The sequence below is a fragment of the Prorops nasuta genome, unplaced genomic scaffold, assembly GCF_024137725.1.
Source record: "Prorops nasuta isolate Cenicafe-Biocafe unplaced genomic scaffold, Cenicafe_Pnas_1.2 PNAS00021, whole genome shotgun sequence".
Lineage (NCBI taxonomy): Eukaryota > Metazoa > Arthropoda > Insecta > Hymenoptera > Bethylidae > Prorops > Prorops nasuta.
In genome coordinates, this window is record NW_027116818.1 from 2,705,877 (window position 1) to 2,723,314 (window position 17,438).

Sequence of the window (17,438 nt, forward strand, 5' to 3'; positions counted from 1 at the left end):
CTGAAACAATAGGAGTTTTCACTGCACTTTTCTAGCAATGTGCTCGACTCGGAAGGAGAGGCTGGAGGGAGAATCCGGATGGTTCCAAGGACTTCTATATGTACCTATGCTAAAAACATAGAATTGAATGTAATTTTTTGTTGCCAGAAGGCAAATAACGAGAGAGGTTCGATATACTTCTGATTTCTCTATAAAATAAAATTAATTTAGTGAGAAACATAAAAAAAAAATAAAACGTCCTGCCCTGACCATTATGGAATAGTTTTGCAATTCTTCTAAGGAAATCCAAACTTCTACCATGATTTTAATATATTCATGATTTCGTCTAGATCGATCTACGTGCATTTAACAGTAGTAAGAGTTTAATTACGACATGTTAATTAATTTTAAAGCATTTTAAGAATAATTAACAATCATAATCAAACAAAGTATTCAGTGAATTTTTCAGCGCACCAAGAGGCCAATCAGAGAGCTAAAAATGCTTCTGAATTTTCTATAAACTAAAAGGAAAAAAAATAGAATTATCCGAATATAACAAATAAAAAACGGTCCTGTTCAAAACGAATATGGGATATTGGCCTATTTTACAATGCTCGTATAAGCCTAAATTTCTAACACGATTTATACATCTTCGTGCATTTACAAGAGTATCTATTAAATTTTGAAACCTGCTTAGGGGGAATTAAGAGTTACAATTAAATAAGTGTAAGGGGGGCAGCCCACCCTCGCGCAAACTCCTCGCTAATCGTAGTTGAAAGAGTGCCGAAAGCCATGCTCTGTTCTACGTAAGATGCTGATGCAGGGGGGGGGGGGGGGGAGATAACGGATAACCGAGGGAAGAGAATTTGGTTGGAAAAGTAGAAAAGTAGCGAGATTATCCGAGATTCCAAGTGAAGACAGCATCGAGAAAATGCATTTTGAAAAGCCGAGCTTGCAACTGGCTTTCGTATTAAATTACTAGAAAATTATTAAAATGAATTTAGACAGGGATCAAGGATCGAATGTTATCTTGTATACATGGGCAAGGATTTGCGTGTGTGAAAAAACCAATAAAATATAAAAAAGGCTGATATTAGATGTGACGTACGAGCCAAGAAAAAAGCGAAGAAACGTGAGTAGTTTTGTTTGATAAGCTATGAAAATATATCATCAAGCAGACTGAAAAACTCTGAGAGTATTATAATAGACAGGATCGTGAGAGATAGATAAAAAGCGTAACGTAGTAGTAGTAGTATAGTAGTAATAATAAGAATAGTATACCTAGATAGTCTACCTTTGCTCGTGCCACTCATGCATATTGGTCTTTATCTTAAAAAAGTGTTCTTATTTTGCTGCTCTCGATCAACCAACCCATCCCCAAAGAGCATTCGCTGGAAGATTTGATAAGAGAGGTGGAAAAAGAAGATGAAAAAAGAAAATGATAAAAAGATTCTCAGGCAAAACGTCGGATCCTGTTAGAATTTCTTCCTTTGCTTCATCAGAGCCTCGTTCCCCTTATAAAATAATTCTCTCTCGACCTTGCTCCTCGCTTATTTTGCGTGAGCGAAATTGAGGAAGTCGGATTCCGTGTCAGTCGTTGGTCGTTGAAAAGCGCATAGAAAAGCATTTCCATTTTTTTTTAGTAGCCAGTAAAGCAAAGCGCGAGAGTAGAGCGTTCCACCATCTTAAAGCGAGAATATTGCAATCAATAGTCGCAGTGTGCTAGGCATTGATATTTCGCAGTAGTTTAGTAGTTTATAGCCACGATTAACTAATCAGCCGGAATAGTTGGGAAATTAGCAAAGGCGAGTTTTCAATTGCGAATTTGTCTCGACGATGGCGCAAGAGAATTACAAATACACCCTTCTAATAATTCACCGTGTCAGCAGGAACGTTGCAGTAATGTTTGATTTTCATCGTTTCCTGCTGCTCGCGCAAAAACGCGCTACAAATTTGCAAACATCCACGTGAAAGCTCGGTGCTAATTGTGTTAGTCTGCGGACGAATTAATCGGTTTGCAGCGACGCTTCTCTCTGAGTGATCGCGATTTTACATACTATATAGACCTTTGAGATACGTCATTGGTGCTCGAGTTTAAGAGTCAAATGAGAAGGAGAAAAAGCTGATTACAAATTGTGTTAACACGATTGTTGACCTAAACTGTTACTCGCTTTAACAAATCGTAGTATTTTTTAAGCGACGTTCTAAGGTGATATTCCAACATAGCGACTGTCGAACGTTAAAAAATAATCATTCGACTCGAATAGACCTTGCATTTGACAGTAAAAATTTATATTCTCGATAATAAAAAATGTTTCTTTCGAGCTCTCGTGTTGGTTGACAAAATTACTCTCTCCTTTCACTCAACAGAGTCGCGAATCGTTCTTTCTGGCCGGATCCAACGCGACATGGCATTATCGCGAAGAATGCATTGTGCGACCCGTGAGTAAGCATTCGTGCCAACTTAGCAGAGTTAGTTTTGTCGCAGGAAAACTCCGAGGAAGCTTTGCAAAGCCTTCGAGAGTCTCCTCCGACAAAACCAACGATTCGCTTCCTTCCAGCTGAGATTCTTCTCTCTTCGAGATGTCCTCTCAACGCTGAAGGAAACTTTGCGACAAACTTATTACATAGTATATACAGATTTGTGTGTTGAAAAAGCATAGTGTACGCGACACAGAGTACAAATGAATGAAGCGAAACGTTTTTGGAGAAAATTTCCAAAAGAATAACTTTTCCTGTCTCGTTATTAAGTAAACATATTCCGGTAAAATGCGGATAATTATTAAATAGCGTATAAAATTTTGCATTTAGGAAAAGCATAGCTTAAGCGACTCATCGAGTACAAACGAATCAAGCGAGACGCTTTCGAGGGAAATTTACAAAAGAGTAATCTAGCTTTCTCGTTATCAAGTAAAACAATTCGGTCATTGGAAATTTTCATCAAAAGGCAGAGACGCAGGAGCTTTTCGGCTCATTTAGAAATGAAAGCTCGGAGAAACAGTAGCATTGACGAGACTCGGTAACACTGAGAAACGCGTATTTTTTTCATTTTTCGCAAACAGCGACGTATTCGAGGAAAGAAAAAACAGCGAAGATAAGTTAATGGAGTGTGCGATTGAAAGGGAGTTTCTCGTTATTTAACGCTGCTATCGCACACGATGCACCGTCTTCTCGAAAGGAGAGAGAGAAGAGCACAGAGCGAGATAATTTCCGGTGAGGTTGGAAAGCGTCGACGCATCGATCCATTCGTACTCGTGATTGGCCAAGTTTGCATGCTTATTTCTCGCATTGCTCGCATTCTTTTCGCTCGTCGTGCAACGAATTTGTGCAACGCGAAGGATGGCAAGCAGCTGTAGACATCCTCGTGATTGGCAAAACAAGTGCGAGCATGCAAGGAAGGACACAGGCGCCTATGAAATAGACGGAGAAGAAGCGTTGGTACAAAACGAAAAATTGGAGGCTCTCACACATGCGGTACGACAAGATTATACATAGTGAGTGAATGAGTGAGTGAGTGAGTGAGTAAGTGAGAGAGAGAGAGAGAGATAGGGAGAGAGAGAGAGTGAGTGAGCAAAATTACGAGTCCCGCCTCTTCGTTGCATTATGGAAAAAAAATTTCTTTTCCACGTTGACACAGACGAGTGGAGGCGACTCGACCATATAAGACGACTAACTCTTTACTGCATTTTGATGTATATATGTAATACTGTTTTCTTAGGAGTTGTTTAATAACCCCGTTTCACTTTCAACAAATTATTTTTTTAAATTTCTTCACTAAGTATATTAAGGTCTTATAAAAATAAAATTTAAACAATTATTCGTTAAAGTGAAGCCAGATATAAAGAATATCATTGACGAAAAGATATTGCAAATATATATATCACTGCACAGTAAAGAGTTAACAGTGTTTAACTGCGGTTAACATGGTCCAAACAAACAAAGACATCTCTACAGTATTAAAAATACAAAAAGCTAGGGAGAATAATTGCAGCTAAACTGGTCGAACGGTTAATTACAATAAAGCCTAAGGCGTTGGCACAAACAAAGGAAGATTGCAAGGGTACTTTCAAGGTGAATTCAGAGAAGGAAAGGGTTAACAATATTCTAGGAGATTTCGGCGCGTATAACGGAACAGAATAAATCTATGCGGAATCGAGGCGCATGGCCATGGATAAATCAACGGCAAGATTGACGGAGTTCAATCACTGAAGAATCGATCCCCAAAAATCTGCAGTGCGTTGAAGTTTATCCCGCTAGGTTTAACCGCAAGGACGTGGGGAATCCTTCCAGCGAGTGGAAACCAAAGCATCGCTGCAATTGGCTATACGCTATTCGTGTTTCTTTGTCTCCTCTCTCTGTAGAATATTTGCACACACGTCCTCACGGATGAATCTGGAGCAGGCCAGTAGCCTCGGGTCTTTGGATACGAGAGAGCAGCTAATCGTGTACACATTGACGAGGACTGTGAAAAGAAGAATAAGAATGAGAATCGTGTATAGATGGTGTACAGAGACATATGATACAAGAGGTAGTATATTTATAATATATATAATATATATATATATAGAGAGAGAGAGATGGAAATAGAAGAGGATGCCTGTATACATTTAGTATATCTGGCAATTTGAACAGAACGAGAAAAAGTGTTTCGTGTGTCGACTGTGGTAACGGACTGAGACGGACGGAGAGCAGAGTATAGAAGGTGGTGATGGTGGTGGTAATATGGTGGTGGTGGCGGGTCACGAAAAACAAAAGACTTACGGCATCTGCCACGAGGTGTGCGGGCGGGAGGGCTGCCTGCAAGTGTCCACTCTTCAGCAGGGGGTCGGCGAGGCCTGCCACGCTGGCGTGTAAGGGGCTCGGGTGTAGAGGATGATGTGGGGTGGCGAGGTGGGCCGTGGATAGGAGTGGATGCCCGTGAGAAGCGGCAAAGGCTGAGGAGGAGGAGGGGTGAGCCGCGAAGGGCGAGGTGGTCAAAGTTTGGGCGTTCAGCGAGGGTGGGTGGTTGTGCCCGGCAGCGGGCGCCGGCAATGGCAATACTGTACTTACGTCCGAGTGGGCGGGCACCGCGTAATTACCCTGGATGGTGTAGGCTTGCCCACCAGCCAGGATCACTGGCCCACCAACTTGGGGTTTGGGGCGATAAGGGATCGTGGCACCTTTGGGAGGGGACTGAAACAGACAAGAAACAAACACGCAACCAGTGCGTTTTTATTATCAACGTACTTCCTCCTCCTACTCCACACTCTTCATCTTCTTCTTCGTTTTATTCTATTAGGGGCGATGTTTGAGAGCGAGTCTTGCGGATCTTATTCGAAATGATAATGAGCGAACCAACGAGTTAATAGAAACCCTTTGACTTTTATACAGATATAGGGTTTTTGGTAATTCTATTGAAAGAGCGCTACCAACTTGCTACACTCTGGATTCTTCCTCATAACAGTCTTGGGAATAGCTTTTCTTTACTAAACTTTAATATTAGACTAAATCGTCAGCTTCTTAACTTTCTAAATTGCTTGCTAAGCTAGGAAATTAGTACGTAAGGTAGACTTATTAATTATGTAAAGACGATGACTCGAGTGTAGCTGGAGCAAATTTCATTTACAAGAATTTTACCAAGGTTTTGATAGATTATCAGTTTTCTATTTATATGCTTCTCTTCGTATACTATATAATAGAGGGTTTCTATTGTTTTTGGAAATCCTTTGTTAAATCAAGAAACGAAAATATAAGGTGTACAGTTGTAAAGTTCTTTTTTACACCATTTGGTATACATATGTTGCGTGCCCTTATTTTTTCTCATAAAAAATTACTGTCTATATTCTGAAACGAGATTTTTTTACAATAGGTACTGACACTCTGTATAAGAAAATGCAATAAAAATAGTTTTAAAAAATATAAAAATGTACAGTTTCGCAGCTATACAACTCATATAGTCACGAGTAATTATATGTAGAGACGATGACGCGAGTGTAGCAGGAGCAAATATTATACAGAAGCTTCTCTATCAACAATTCATAAAGTATCAGCTGTGTATACACGTGTTTCTTTTGCTATATAGTAATAGAGGAATTCTTTGCAAAGCTTTAATATTAGACTGCATCAATCTAAACTTTGTGCATTGGTCACTAAACTAAAAAACAAATATGTATTCAGGAATATTTGTGTAAAAACGATAAGACGAGTATAGTTACAACAAATATTACACAAAAACTTCTGTGTCAACAATTTCTAGACTGTCAGCCGCATGCAAATATACTTCTCTACTTATATCGAATAACAAAGGATTTCCATTGTTTAATCAAATTCTTTGCAAAATTATAATGTTATATCGCATCTACCTAAACTTCCTAAAAACTATAATACAAGTATAATCACAACAATTGCTAGCTTTATACACATATTTGTCACGCTATAATGTATAGCAGAAAATTCGATCAAGTTCTCGTTGGTCGCTTGTTTCAGGATCGGTAAAGGCTCGCTCTTGACTCGACGGGGCGGACTTGTGTGTCTCTCTCAAAGATGATGGTATACCTCTAGCATAACGCAGCAGATGTGGTATATGCATTGTGTGATGGCCTCGCTGGTACCAGAAATGGTAACCGCACGTTCCGTCGAATTGGGCAGCATCTCCGAAGCGACCTGGATCGATGCTCCGGTGACTTCTCGGATCTCCTTGATTTTCGATCCTCCTTTACCGATGAGCGAGCCGCACTGGGAGGCTGGCACGATGAGTCTCAGAGTGATTGGTGGCCTCGGTACACCGCCAGCACCGCCCTGGTTCATGTCGTGAAACTGGGAGCACCATTCCTCGAATTTCTTGCATATCAGCGTGAATGCCTTGAAGATGGAGTTGGTGGGTCCGGTGACAGTCACTATTCGTTCGGGACAGGAACCGTCCGAGATGTTGATCTTGGCGCCAGACTGCAAAATTCAACATTTACTTTAGTCACTCGAGCACAAAATCGACACACTGCTTGCCTCTCCTATCTTCCTACGTAAATTATAACTATGCGTTAAATAGCGTAGAATCATAAGCGTCGAACTGGGTATTCTAGTTTTACAATGTGTATCGTGGAAAGCAGATGTTACACGGACCAAATTAATTGTTAATTATTCTGCTTAAATGGGAACGCTTTAATGCAGTTGCAATCTCGATATGAAAGAGTCGCACTCGAGAAGCGAGTGGGTGGATCGATCCAGAGGGTCCGCCAGTCTAAACGACTCGTAATATAAATTCAATTCAAAGGTATTTGCGTAACTGTGAGAGATACTACAATTTCGAGTATAGGTCCTTTTCTATCATTTTTGCACTGAAAGGTCTTGTACAAAATTTTTATAATTATAACAGTCAAAGTATACGCGTGTCTATTTACATCTATATTCTGACGCATTTCAACTGTGGTGAGCCTTGTACGGACTGTGTTAAGCAATAACGAGTTGGTCCAAATCTCTTTACAGCTGCATGTACTCGCAATTTTTATCCCAAAATACTCAAAATTTTATTTAAATCGCAATGGCAACTGCTACCGAATTAATCAGCCAAAAATTAGGTCGATACGTACACAGAAGTTGACCAACTATTTGTTTAATTACTCGACAAGAATACAATCATGACTAGACTCATTATTACGTAACAGCGTTCATATATAATCATCTTAGCGCGTTCCTCTGGCCATTTCTCAAATAGGAACATTTTGCCTCGATTTACAATCTATATCTCTATAAGAAAGAGTCACTCCACAAACGAGTGGGCGGATCACAATCTATAATCATCTCAGTGAGTTTAGTTTCCCATTTTAAACACAATGAGCCATTAGCCTGCATCGCAACATTCGCAGCAACGTTTCTCAGCATCTCCACAGAGATTTACAGTGTATCAAAGTGAAAATGATGAACTTTTGCCAGGGAAGACCAAGCAAAGTTTTTATTAGTACGATGCATTCGCTGTGTGCGCTCCTTCACTATTTTCTCTCTTTTCCCGTATTCTTGCGTGCTCTTTCGGCTCTTCGATACGCAGCAAACATACAGACATACACGCGCAAAGGGGGAGGAGGGTGGGAGAGCATTAATCCGTTTACCTCTTCACGGAACCTCTTCACTATCTCTCCTTTCTTTCCAATAATACTGCCGACCTCCTGTAACAGAAGAAAAATATAATGTTAAAAATGCATCAGCTTCTTTTCATGCCAACTAAGCGAAACGTGTACCTCGTAAAGGCACAGACATGCACGGAGGATTCTCTCCGGCTCGTTTAAAGTCACTTTATTGATTTATCGCACTCGACAGAATTTGTCATTATAGCTTTATTAACATTCCTCTTTTTATAGCTCATTGATATAATTCTGAATACTTGTAATTTTTATAGATTTTTGTAATAAGTAGGCGAAACGTGCCTTACAAATGATAAGGTGGATTTTCTTTGATTCGTTTAAAGATTTTGTATTCATTTTTTAGACTGTGGGCACGATTTATAATCGTTGCCTTGTAAAAATTGATATTTTTATTTAACGAATAACTTAAAATAATTTAAGTTTTTCTAAGAAACGAGGAAAATGTGCCTAGTAAGATTTAGGGACAAGGGAACAAGGAAAAGGATTTTCTCGGGCTCGTTTAAAGATTTTGCATTGATTTTTTTTAGATTCCGCAAAATTTGCAAAAAGTTTCTTATCTAAATAAAAATTCTAAATAATTATAATCCAAATACCAAACACTCTGATTCTCCAACTAATCTACACCTCAAAAACCTATTAATCGACAGAAAATTATTCCTCGATTAACAATTTTCCATCGATTTTCCAGGCTCCGCAAGACAAACGAAACAATGCTTCATAAAAATCGCTCGATTTCCCAAACGAAAAATGGCGAATAATTATAATTGGTTCCGTTAAAAATTCATCATTTTTACTACTGTCGAAGAAAAGACAGTGTGCTAGACGTGTGCATATGTGTACGTGTGAGTGGAAAAGCCTGGAGAGAGACGTTTGAGAGTAGGTAGAATGAAATTCGCATTTGCATTGAGCCAAGGTCTAAAATTAGTCATGGTTGCACGATGCACGGGGTCCGAGGAGCGAGAAGCAGCGAGCAACGAGTAGCAGTGAGTGTCCAGTCGAGTCGAGTCTCGGATATTCTCTGACACGTTTTGACCCCGCGATAATGTCAGAGCAGCGTCTAGCCTACCACTACAACTACCACTAGCATCATCCACGCACGGTCTACGTGCACCGTGTCTTGCCACTAAACAAACTTCAAACTGCTGTAGTGTTGCATTAGGCATCCGTACTCCCCCCTCCTCTCTATACTTAGAAACTATGCCCACGCGGACTTGGCGCTCGAAATGCCAGCGTCTCGCTACACTAATACTATAATACCCTCCCCCCTCCCCCCAGCTTCTTCTACGCCCCTCGGACTGTCCTACGATTCGATCCAAGTTGCGCGTTCCAACCCCTGTATAAAAAACAAAGTCAAAAACTATCCTAACTTTAGCTCTCTATTAACTCCACGGAATTCGCGCAACGTTTCCTGCTTTAACGAGCTTACAATTTTCCATCTCGTTAATTTCTTTAATTAATTATAGCGAGGAATCTTGAGTGTAAATATAGTGTAATTTTATCACTAGGTTTTTTTCATTATCGCTCGAGATGCATTTTTAATTGGAGTCGAGTTTTTGGAACTTGGTGATTTTTCAAGTGGCATTTGTTTTGCTGTGATTGTTTTTTGTAAGATTCGACGAGGTTTTTATGGAGAGGATGGTCCTTGAAATTTTTCTTTGTCGATTGTGGGTTTTTTATAACGTAACGCAGTTCTCGTGTAAAATTGTAAATTTTGAAATCGATAATTAAGGTAAATTGTCAAGGAGAGTAGATCCTCTGGCACGTGGCCATAACAAGTGACTCTTTTTTAATCGTTTCTTCTTGAAAATTGTACAAGCCAAGCAGCAGCAAGTTGTCGTTTGTGATCGAGGCTTGGTTCATTGGTAAGGGAATTGCTCGCTGGATCCAGTATAGAGAAAAAGATTGGCTGTGTTCGCTGGTAGATTCGAGAGGGGTTGGTTGGCTGCTTGGCCAGTGGCCATGGCTTTGCTCCAGCTCTCTCTCTCTCTCTCTCTCCAGAATTGCAGGAAGGAAGAAATTTCCAGAAAAGCGAGCGAAGCGTTCTAACAAAAATTGACTGGTGTCTCGGTGAAGAAAAAGGCCACGTGGGCATAGATAGCATGATAAAACTCGACTAAAAATCTCCCATATATTTGTTATTCAGTGGCAGTAGCAGACATCAGTCAACCACAAATTTCAAGAAAAAACACAGCCCCACGGGCAATAAATAAAAACAGGGATAAAAATGAATTAGTCTCTCGATAAAAAAAAAGCCACGTGGATATAGATAGAATAATAAAACGATTAAAAATTTCCCAGAGGTTTGTTATTGAATGACAGAAGCAGAAACAGCTGAGATCGGTCAACGAAGAATTTCGAGACAAAAAAAAACCATATAAACAATGAACGTAAACAGTGATAAAAACGAACTAGTATCTTGATGAAAAAAAGCCACGTGGACATAGAATAATAAAACGATTAAAAATTTCGCAGAAGTTTGTTATTGAATGACAGCAGCACATAAGTAGCAGAGATCGGTCACCGACAAATTTCAAGAAGAAACAACACAGCCACATAGGCAATAAGCGTAAACAGTGACAAAGAGAGGAAAAGGAGAGCGAGGGGTAGAGTACTTAGGTTGGATTTTTGCCAGTTATTCCGCTGGTGTAGGATCTACTTGGTCGCGACGATATCGCCATATCCATTGCGAATGCAAACTCGCTCATTTCGTTCCTTCTCTATTTCAATGGTTTAGCAGCATAAATAAAACAGTCTGTGCTGCTTCTGCTCTGCAAAATGGAATGTCACGAGTAAATTGTATATACCCAAAGTGAATTATTAACGTCGTTAAAAGTTAGTAGAGACTTTTCTGCGCTTCTATCGGTCCAGTCTGTGACGGATGAGATGTTTCTCTGTGTACGTGCAGTGTAAAACAGAAGTACATATTATCGCACGAGGGACCGGTATCATGTGTACAAACAGAAGCAGAATAATTTAATGATAAGAGATAAGAGTAGTTCCGGTACAACGATTGATCGGTTTGGAAGCAATACAAATGTGCTTTTTTTTCGTAAGAATTTATTGAGAGGCTGAAGGAGGAAATAAGTGGAAAATAAGGGGGGGGGGTATTTTTTTACTAATCTCGAGGTGAAATCGATGGCGGAAGGAGGGAAAGGTTGGAAATGACAGGATAAAGCACAGTTTGGATTTCGGCCAGGATTTCCCTCCGATACTCCACGCAGACTACTATATGTACATATAGGAATGACCATGACGTTACTCCAACGAGTTAACTATACATAGACTTTTGGAGAAACAGTATCGTTGCGGCGTAATTATCACTAGTATATATATGTACATATACTAATCGTCCAAACGATGCGAGAAAAATATACAATTTATCTCGTTAAAGCATTAAAGAGAAATAGAAAATAATTTTATTGATTTTTAGCAAAATCTGGGGAAAATAAAATTGCCAATCCTCTTGAAAGACGAAATTTTTAATGACATTAAAACGCGCGAAGAAATCATTGTTCGCCTTCGTTAGAGAATTTTCCAGAAAATTAGAGAAGAATATCCTACATAATTAGGGAGATGGGAATTTTGTGCGTAACACTCGCAGGACGCTGAGTATATTTGAGTCACGCGATGCGATCGTTTCTCGGTGTAGAGAGGTAAATTATTCCTTGTTAGGAGGGGGGAGGGTCTCGCTGAAAAATTCATGCTCGCCGACTGAGACTAGTAGCATCGTACCGTCTACTTCCTTGTTAGCCAAAGTGCGCCGCGCCATCTTTAGGCCATCGAGAGGAGGATAATGAAATGGCGATAATTCGACGACGAGCGATTGGCGTTGGGCCCTGGCTCATTTCCCAGTCTCAGCCAGCGCACGTCTCTCTCCCTGTTTCTTCGTCATTGGACATAGTGCCTGCTGCTATTGGCCAAAAACGCGGCGAGACATATTTATTTTGCACGAAATAGGGGGAAGGGGTGCAGCAGCACTCCCCACCCTTCACCTTGCAATTGCAAGAAAGGCTTTTCGAACAACGTGTGCGAAGGACAAGAATCAATCTTCTAAATCCCACTTTTAGAATATCTTATTGTTGTGGAGAAACACAGCGATCCGAGGAAATTTAATAAAGATTGAAGGAGATTTTTCTTGTTAACGTGAGAATTTTTTGTGGGAAACCAAATTTTAGCTCTCTATGTTTAACCAATTGCACGATCTTTTATAATAGCAACGTATAGAAAACAAGAATACGTATAGCGAGTGAGAGAAGAAATTGAAAACAGAAGAAAATATTGTTTCTTCGTATAAGAGATTATTTTATAGAAAATAAAATTAAAGAAATTGTAGCCCAAGACGTTTAACCATTTGCAAGGTTTTTTATACCAAGTAACGCGTGGGGAATGTGAAAGAAGAACCTTTCTCGTTACTCTCGCGTAGGGAGAGGTTACCTTCTCAACCGTCGCTTTGAAAGAACGCAAGGATCGAGGGGCAACGATCGAAAGAAAGGAGAGCAGAAGAAAACGCTTTTTGGTGTAACGAGATTTATCCTTCGAGCTCTTTTGACGAGCATGAAGAGGCTGCGTGGCTCAAGGGGATCGTGAAAGAGAAGCGATTGCAGGGGATAAAGCGTGTCGTGGTGGAAAATCAGGAGGGAGAGGGAGGGAGGGAGGGAGGGAGGGAGGGAGGGAGGGAGAGAGAGAGAGAGAGAGCGATGCGCGCTCCGGGAGAGTCAAGCGTCGACCGAGCAAGAACGTACACACTTTTTGGCGGGAAAACCCAAGCTGCCAAAGTAACGATGCAGCGACTCGCTAGATGTCGCTCTGTCTTAAAGAGAAACAAGGAGTGGGGGTAAACGGGTAACGAGAACAAAGCTGTAAAATATTATGGTGATTCTAGGAGCGAGACAGGATATTTCTTGGAAAATCTGAGGCATCGATCGTGTGTTACTCTGCCCTGATGCATATTTGGAAGATTGATATTTAGAGTGACGTCGAGGGTCACTGTCGAGTCAATTGATTTTCTTCCATATTGCTCTTTCGAGATTACAAGTAAAAATATAATAATTTTTAAACTCCTCGTTCGATCGACAATTTTCGAAGCTACAGTCTCGTCCTCTATGAAAGAGAAAATTGAGGGGATTAAAAATGAACTCGAGTAAAGCTGTAAGCAAGTAAAAAGAATAGGCGGAAGAAAAATGTTAAACTTGAAATTGTAAAGCATCGTTAGAATTACCTTGCCCTGCATGATAAGGCGGATGGTCAGGGTGACCGAGGGATCATCGTTGAGCACAGGCTTGCTGTCCATACCGTCCATGGCGAGTTCGCGTACTGCGTTACTTCGTTGGGTAGAGGTATTTCCGGAATTAACGGGGGAAAAGGGTGCGGAGGAGGATAAGGAGGACAGGGGAGAGGTTAGGCGAGTGATTTTGGCTGGGGGGGTTTCGGGGGACGTGCTTCGTAAATCTTCCCAGGTAGGCTCAGTCCTTGCACTGAAAACAACAAAACATTTCGAACGTTAGTTACAATTTTCTCGGAATCAATTTCATTGGCGAGAGAAAAACAGTAAACGCGTTATTTACGAAACCTTCCAGGAAGAGCTTCTTACTCTTTGACCAATCAAGCTTCTCGACTGAAAATCAGACCCAATGTGCTTCGGTCAAATTATTTTACTGCTAGTATTGCCGTCGCAGGTATTTGCCCGGTTCATATATATATATATATATATATATAGTTGAACTCGGTTACAAACAGAGCAGCTGTCTCGATGTTTCTCCTCTATAGGTACTATACAGGGTGTAATAATAAAAATCACCCAACCATTTACTATAATTCCCTTCATCTCCATGAATATTGTACGAATTTTTGTTCTAAAACCTTTTTCCAGCGTCTTTCGATTTGCATTAAAAAGGGTCTTACGCAAAATAACTGATAAATTTTATAGTTGCAAAAATAAATAAGAGGTTTTCCTTCAACGCGCTTTGGGTGTGATTAAACTAAACATTATATAGCACCTGGTATTATATTTTCTGCAGCTGTAATTAAATTTCTAACTGAAAATGCGTGTCACCACGATTCGAACGAAAGTAAGCCTGTAAATATAATAATAATGATACTAAATCTCTCCTGTACATAGTCGTTGGAAAAAACAGAAACACCCTGTATATATCCTATAGTAAACACACCAGCATAAAAGTTAGATTTGAGTTATTAATTTTTCCTTATATAATTTCGTACATATATAATTAAATCGCAAAGTTTACGGTTATTGCATTTGACTGTAACTCGCGGTGTATTCCGAAGTTATTTTTCACGTAGGCGAATAATATTAATCGCAAGTTGATAAGTTTAAGCGTAGATACTAATTTTCCCTCTTACAATTTAATATATATATTTAAATTTCAAAGTTTACAATTAATGTTGCCGAGTTTTAACTCGCGGAGCATTCCGAGCAGCGTTATTTTTCACAGGCGGATAAAATTAATTGCAACTGAGTAGGTTGATACAAGGATTATTAATTTAGTGTACAGAATTAAATTTCAGAGTATACAATTATTGCACTTGACTTTAACTCGAGGAGCATTCCAAGCACTATTATATTTTTCATAAACGAATAATTTTAACAGCAAGTGGATAGGTTTATACGCGGATTATTAATTACTCCTATCACAATTTAAAATGTACTATTAAATTGCAAAGTAAAAATTAATGTACTTGACTGTAACTCGCGATGCATTCCGAGCAGTGTCATTTTTCATAGACAGATAATGTTAATTGCAAGTGGGTAGGTTAGCCGATCGATAGCTCGGTGAAAACGTGCCGCGAGAGAGGAGTTCGAGACACTCGGTTCCCGCTCTAAAAGAAACTGTAGGAAGGGGGGAAGGGGGAGAGGTAGCTGGTTCCCCTTACTCGTCCCTTTCTCAATAAGAGCCCCAACCAATGTCTGCACTAGACGGGCTTCTTGTGCTCTTGCTCGCTTGCCCCGTCTTGCGATGTGCAAAATTTATTTATCAGCCTGTACGCACAACACTTTACCACCCAATACCTATACTTTGCTACACTTCCAAAGCGATACATCACTTTTTGATCCAACAATCACAGAAATCACTGGTCATTGTTAAATTTGCCATTTATTTGTGCAACTTTCTTTGCTCCCGAAAAATGCAATTTTTATTTTTTCGTCTATTTATATTTAATTTAGAAGATTGTTACGCAACTTTCTTGCGAATTTCCAATTGTTCGTGCAATTTGATTTGGTTGGACGGAATTAAAGGTTAATTCTTTCGTTTTTATGTATTTATTTGACTAGTCAATTTTCTGTTTGAATTTGGCATAGCTTGCGTGCGAGAGAGACGAGTTTTCCAAGTTGATAATCCTTGGATGAATCACGAGCTGATATTTCTTGGGCGTCTCGAATGGAAGATTTAGCCTATATAGTACCGACGTAAGGTGAAAAAGTTGCATCGAGATCTGCGTACGAGCCGAGCTCACGGACTGTACCAAACCTGCCGGTTCGCTAATAGGAAACACGTCCGTATTTCAAAGCTTTCTAACATTACCAAATTTCTCATTAAAAATTGCATCATAGCTCGATCTCTGCAGTCTCTATATTTTCAAAGAATGGGTAATAACAAGCAAACACTGATACATATTTCACTTATAATAGAAGCCACATTTTTAATTCTAGCCAATTTGCGTAATTATTGAATTTTTGAATTACTGGATTTTTAAAAATTATGTACTATTTAAATTATACTAAAACACGTACACTATTGTGATTTGAAAAATTCGCGTTAAGATCCATCTACATGGAATTTTTGTAACAGACTGTCCTTGAATAAATATGGATTTAAGGGATTTTAAGCAATTCCTTCCAGTATTGGATTTATTTAATAATTTCTTTTTTTGTTTAAACTCCTAAATTTTATTAACTTACAGGTACACTATTAAGGCTGAAAAAGTTGAATAAAGATCCGCGTACGAGGTGAGTAGCAGACTGTACTAAACCTGCCGGTTCTTTAATGGGTAACACATCTACACACAAGAGATTGTAACCGTTTCGCTCTACTACTGCTGCCCGCGATGCAATTGGAGTCGCGGAATTTAGTGCAATCTACGTTCCGTTATGCTCACAATTTCAATTGAATTTCAATAAAATCCGTATCTTTGATATTTAGCTTGAACCGTGGCGCCTCTGCATACGTTAGAAAAACTTATCCTAACCATCACACAAACTCTTACATAATTACTGAAAACCGGCTGCTTCTTCTTATCTAAGGACGGATTTAACGAAGCAACGTTCGAGACAAATGAATACGTGGTACAATACCGCGTAGTCTAACAATGCTTCTTGAAACAAACATTCGAGCGTGCAAGCAGTATAGGGTTTAAATTGTCACGCGTATTTTATAAATAATAAAATATCGATTGTACAAGTTGACGACGGTTAGGCTTTCGAGTAGCTCGATGGAGAATAAGAATAAGGAAAAATGTTGATTGGTCTGATTCAAGAAAGCGAGATACAGTCGTTTCGTTTGTATAATTACTAAATAGTTACTTTTTGGATGGAGAAAATGGCAAATTTATTGATGCGGTGGAATAAATGGCGCGCATCCACAACGTAGCGCGTGGAAAAAAAGAGTCGAAGAGGCAAGTCGACGACCAGAAGCGGTACAGTCACGACAGAAAACCAATCCGCGAAGCAGAATATCGGTCTCTCTTCGTTTCGCCAATCCTCTCTCTCTCTCTTCCTCGCTCTCTATCTCGCACACACATACACTTACACTCTTCTCTTTCGTTCCGCCTCTCTCTCTCTCTCTCTTTCTCTTTCTCTCTCTACCTCGCTCCCTTTGGCAATAATACTCAAAGGGAAGAGAAGCAGTTCGTCTGGTTTTCGAGCACCAACTTCCTACAATGGCTATCTCGATATTCCTCTATTGTTATATCGCGAAAGCAAATTGCTTACTGTATCACGAAAACACTTCACAGGTCACTGGAGATTCTTGGAATTCCATGTATCAAGAGCCGTTTTCCCGCAAACACATGACAACAAAAAAGAATAGATTGGTAAGGAAGGCAAAGACTCGGCAAGGAAAGTTTGAAAGAGAGCAGCGTCGTTGAGAGATCACGGTGCGTGCTGACTGTTATACGTAGACAAAAGAGAAAAGCCGACGAGTTCGATGGAAGAAGGGGATTTATCGTCGGTTGAGAATTGATATATCGGTGAAAAAAAGAGGTGGGAGTCAATGTGGGAAGAATTACGCAGTTTTAATGATCGAACGTTTGAATGCTTCGGCGAGAGAGAGAAAATGCCGGTGCGGCGTGTGTGCTATGGTGGCGCACCGAAGCGGTTAAGCGTCCCAA

The 17,438-nt window shown here is 39.9% G+C and overlaps 1 protein-coding gene across 7 annotated transcripts in view; it reads right to left on the reverse strand.

The window, feature by feature from the left end:
• Window positions 1–17,438, reverse strand: part of mub (poly(rC)-binding protein mub) — an 84,961-nt gene that overhangs the window by 19,316 nt on the left and 48,207 nt on the right. For 5 of the 7 annotated variants that reach the window (XM_066739738.1, XM_066739736.1, XM_066739735.1 and 2 more), the window contains exons 2-5: window positions 13,312–13,567; window positions 8,061–8,117; window positions 6,514–6,903; window positions 4,741–5,151 (exon numbers count right to left, since the gene is read on the reverse strand). In XM_066739738.1, the coding sequence (XP_066595835.1) occupies window positions 4,741–5,151; window positions 6,514–6,903; window positions 8,061–8,117; window positions 13,312–13,392 (939 nt within the window). In that variant the 5' untranslated portion in view covers window positions 13,393–13,567. The remainder of the gene's footprint in view (window positions 1–4,740; window positions 5,152–6,513; window positions 6,904–8,060; window positions 8,118–13,311; window positions 13,568–17,438) is intronic. The other 2 variants (XM_066739739.1, XM_066739737.1) reach the window with 1 other exon arrangement.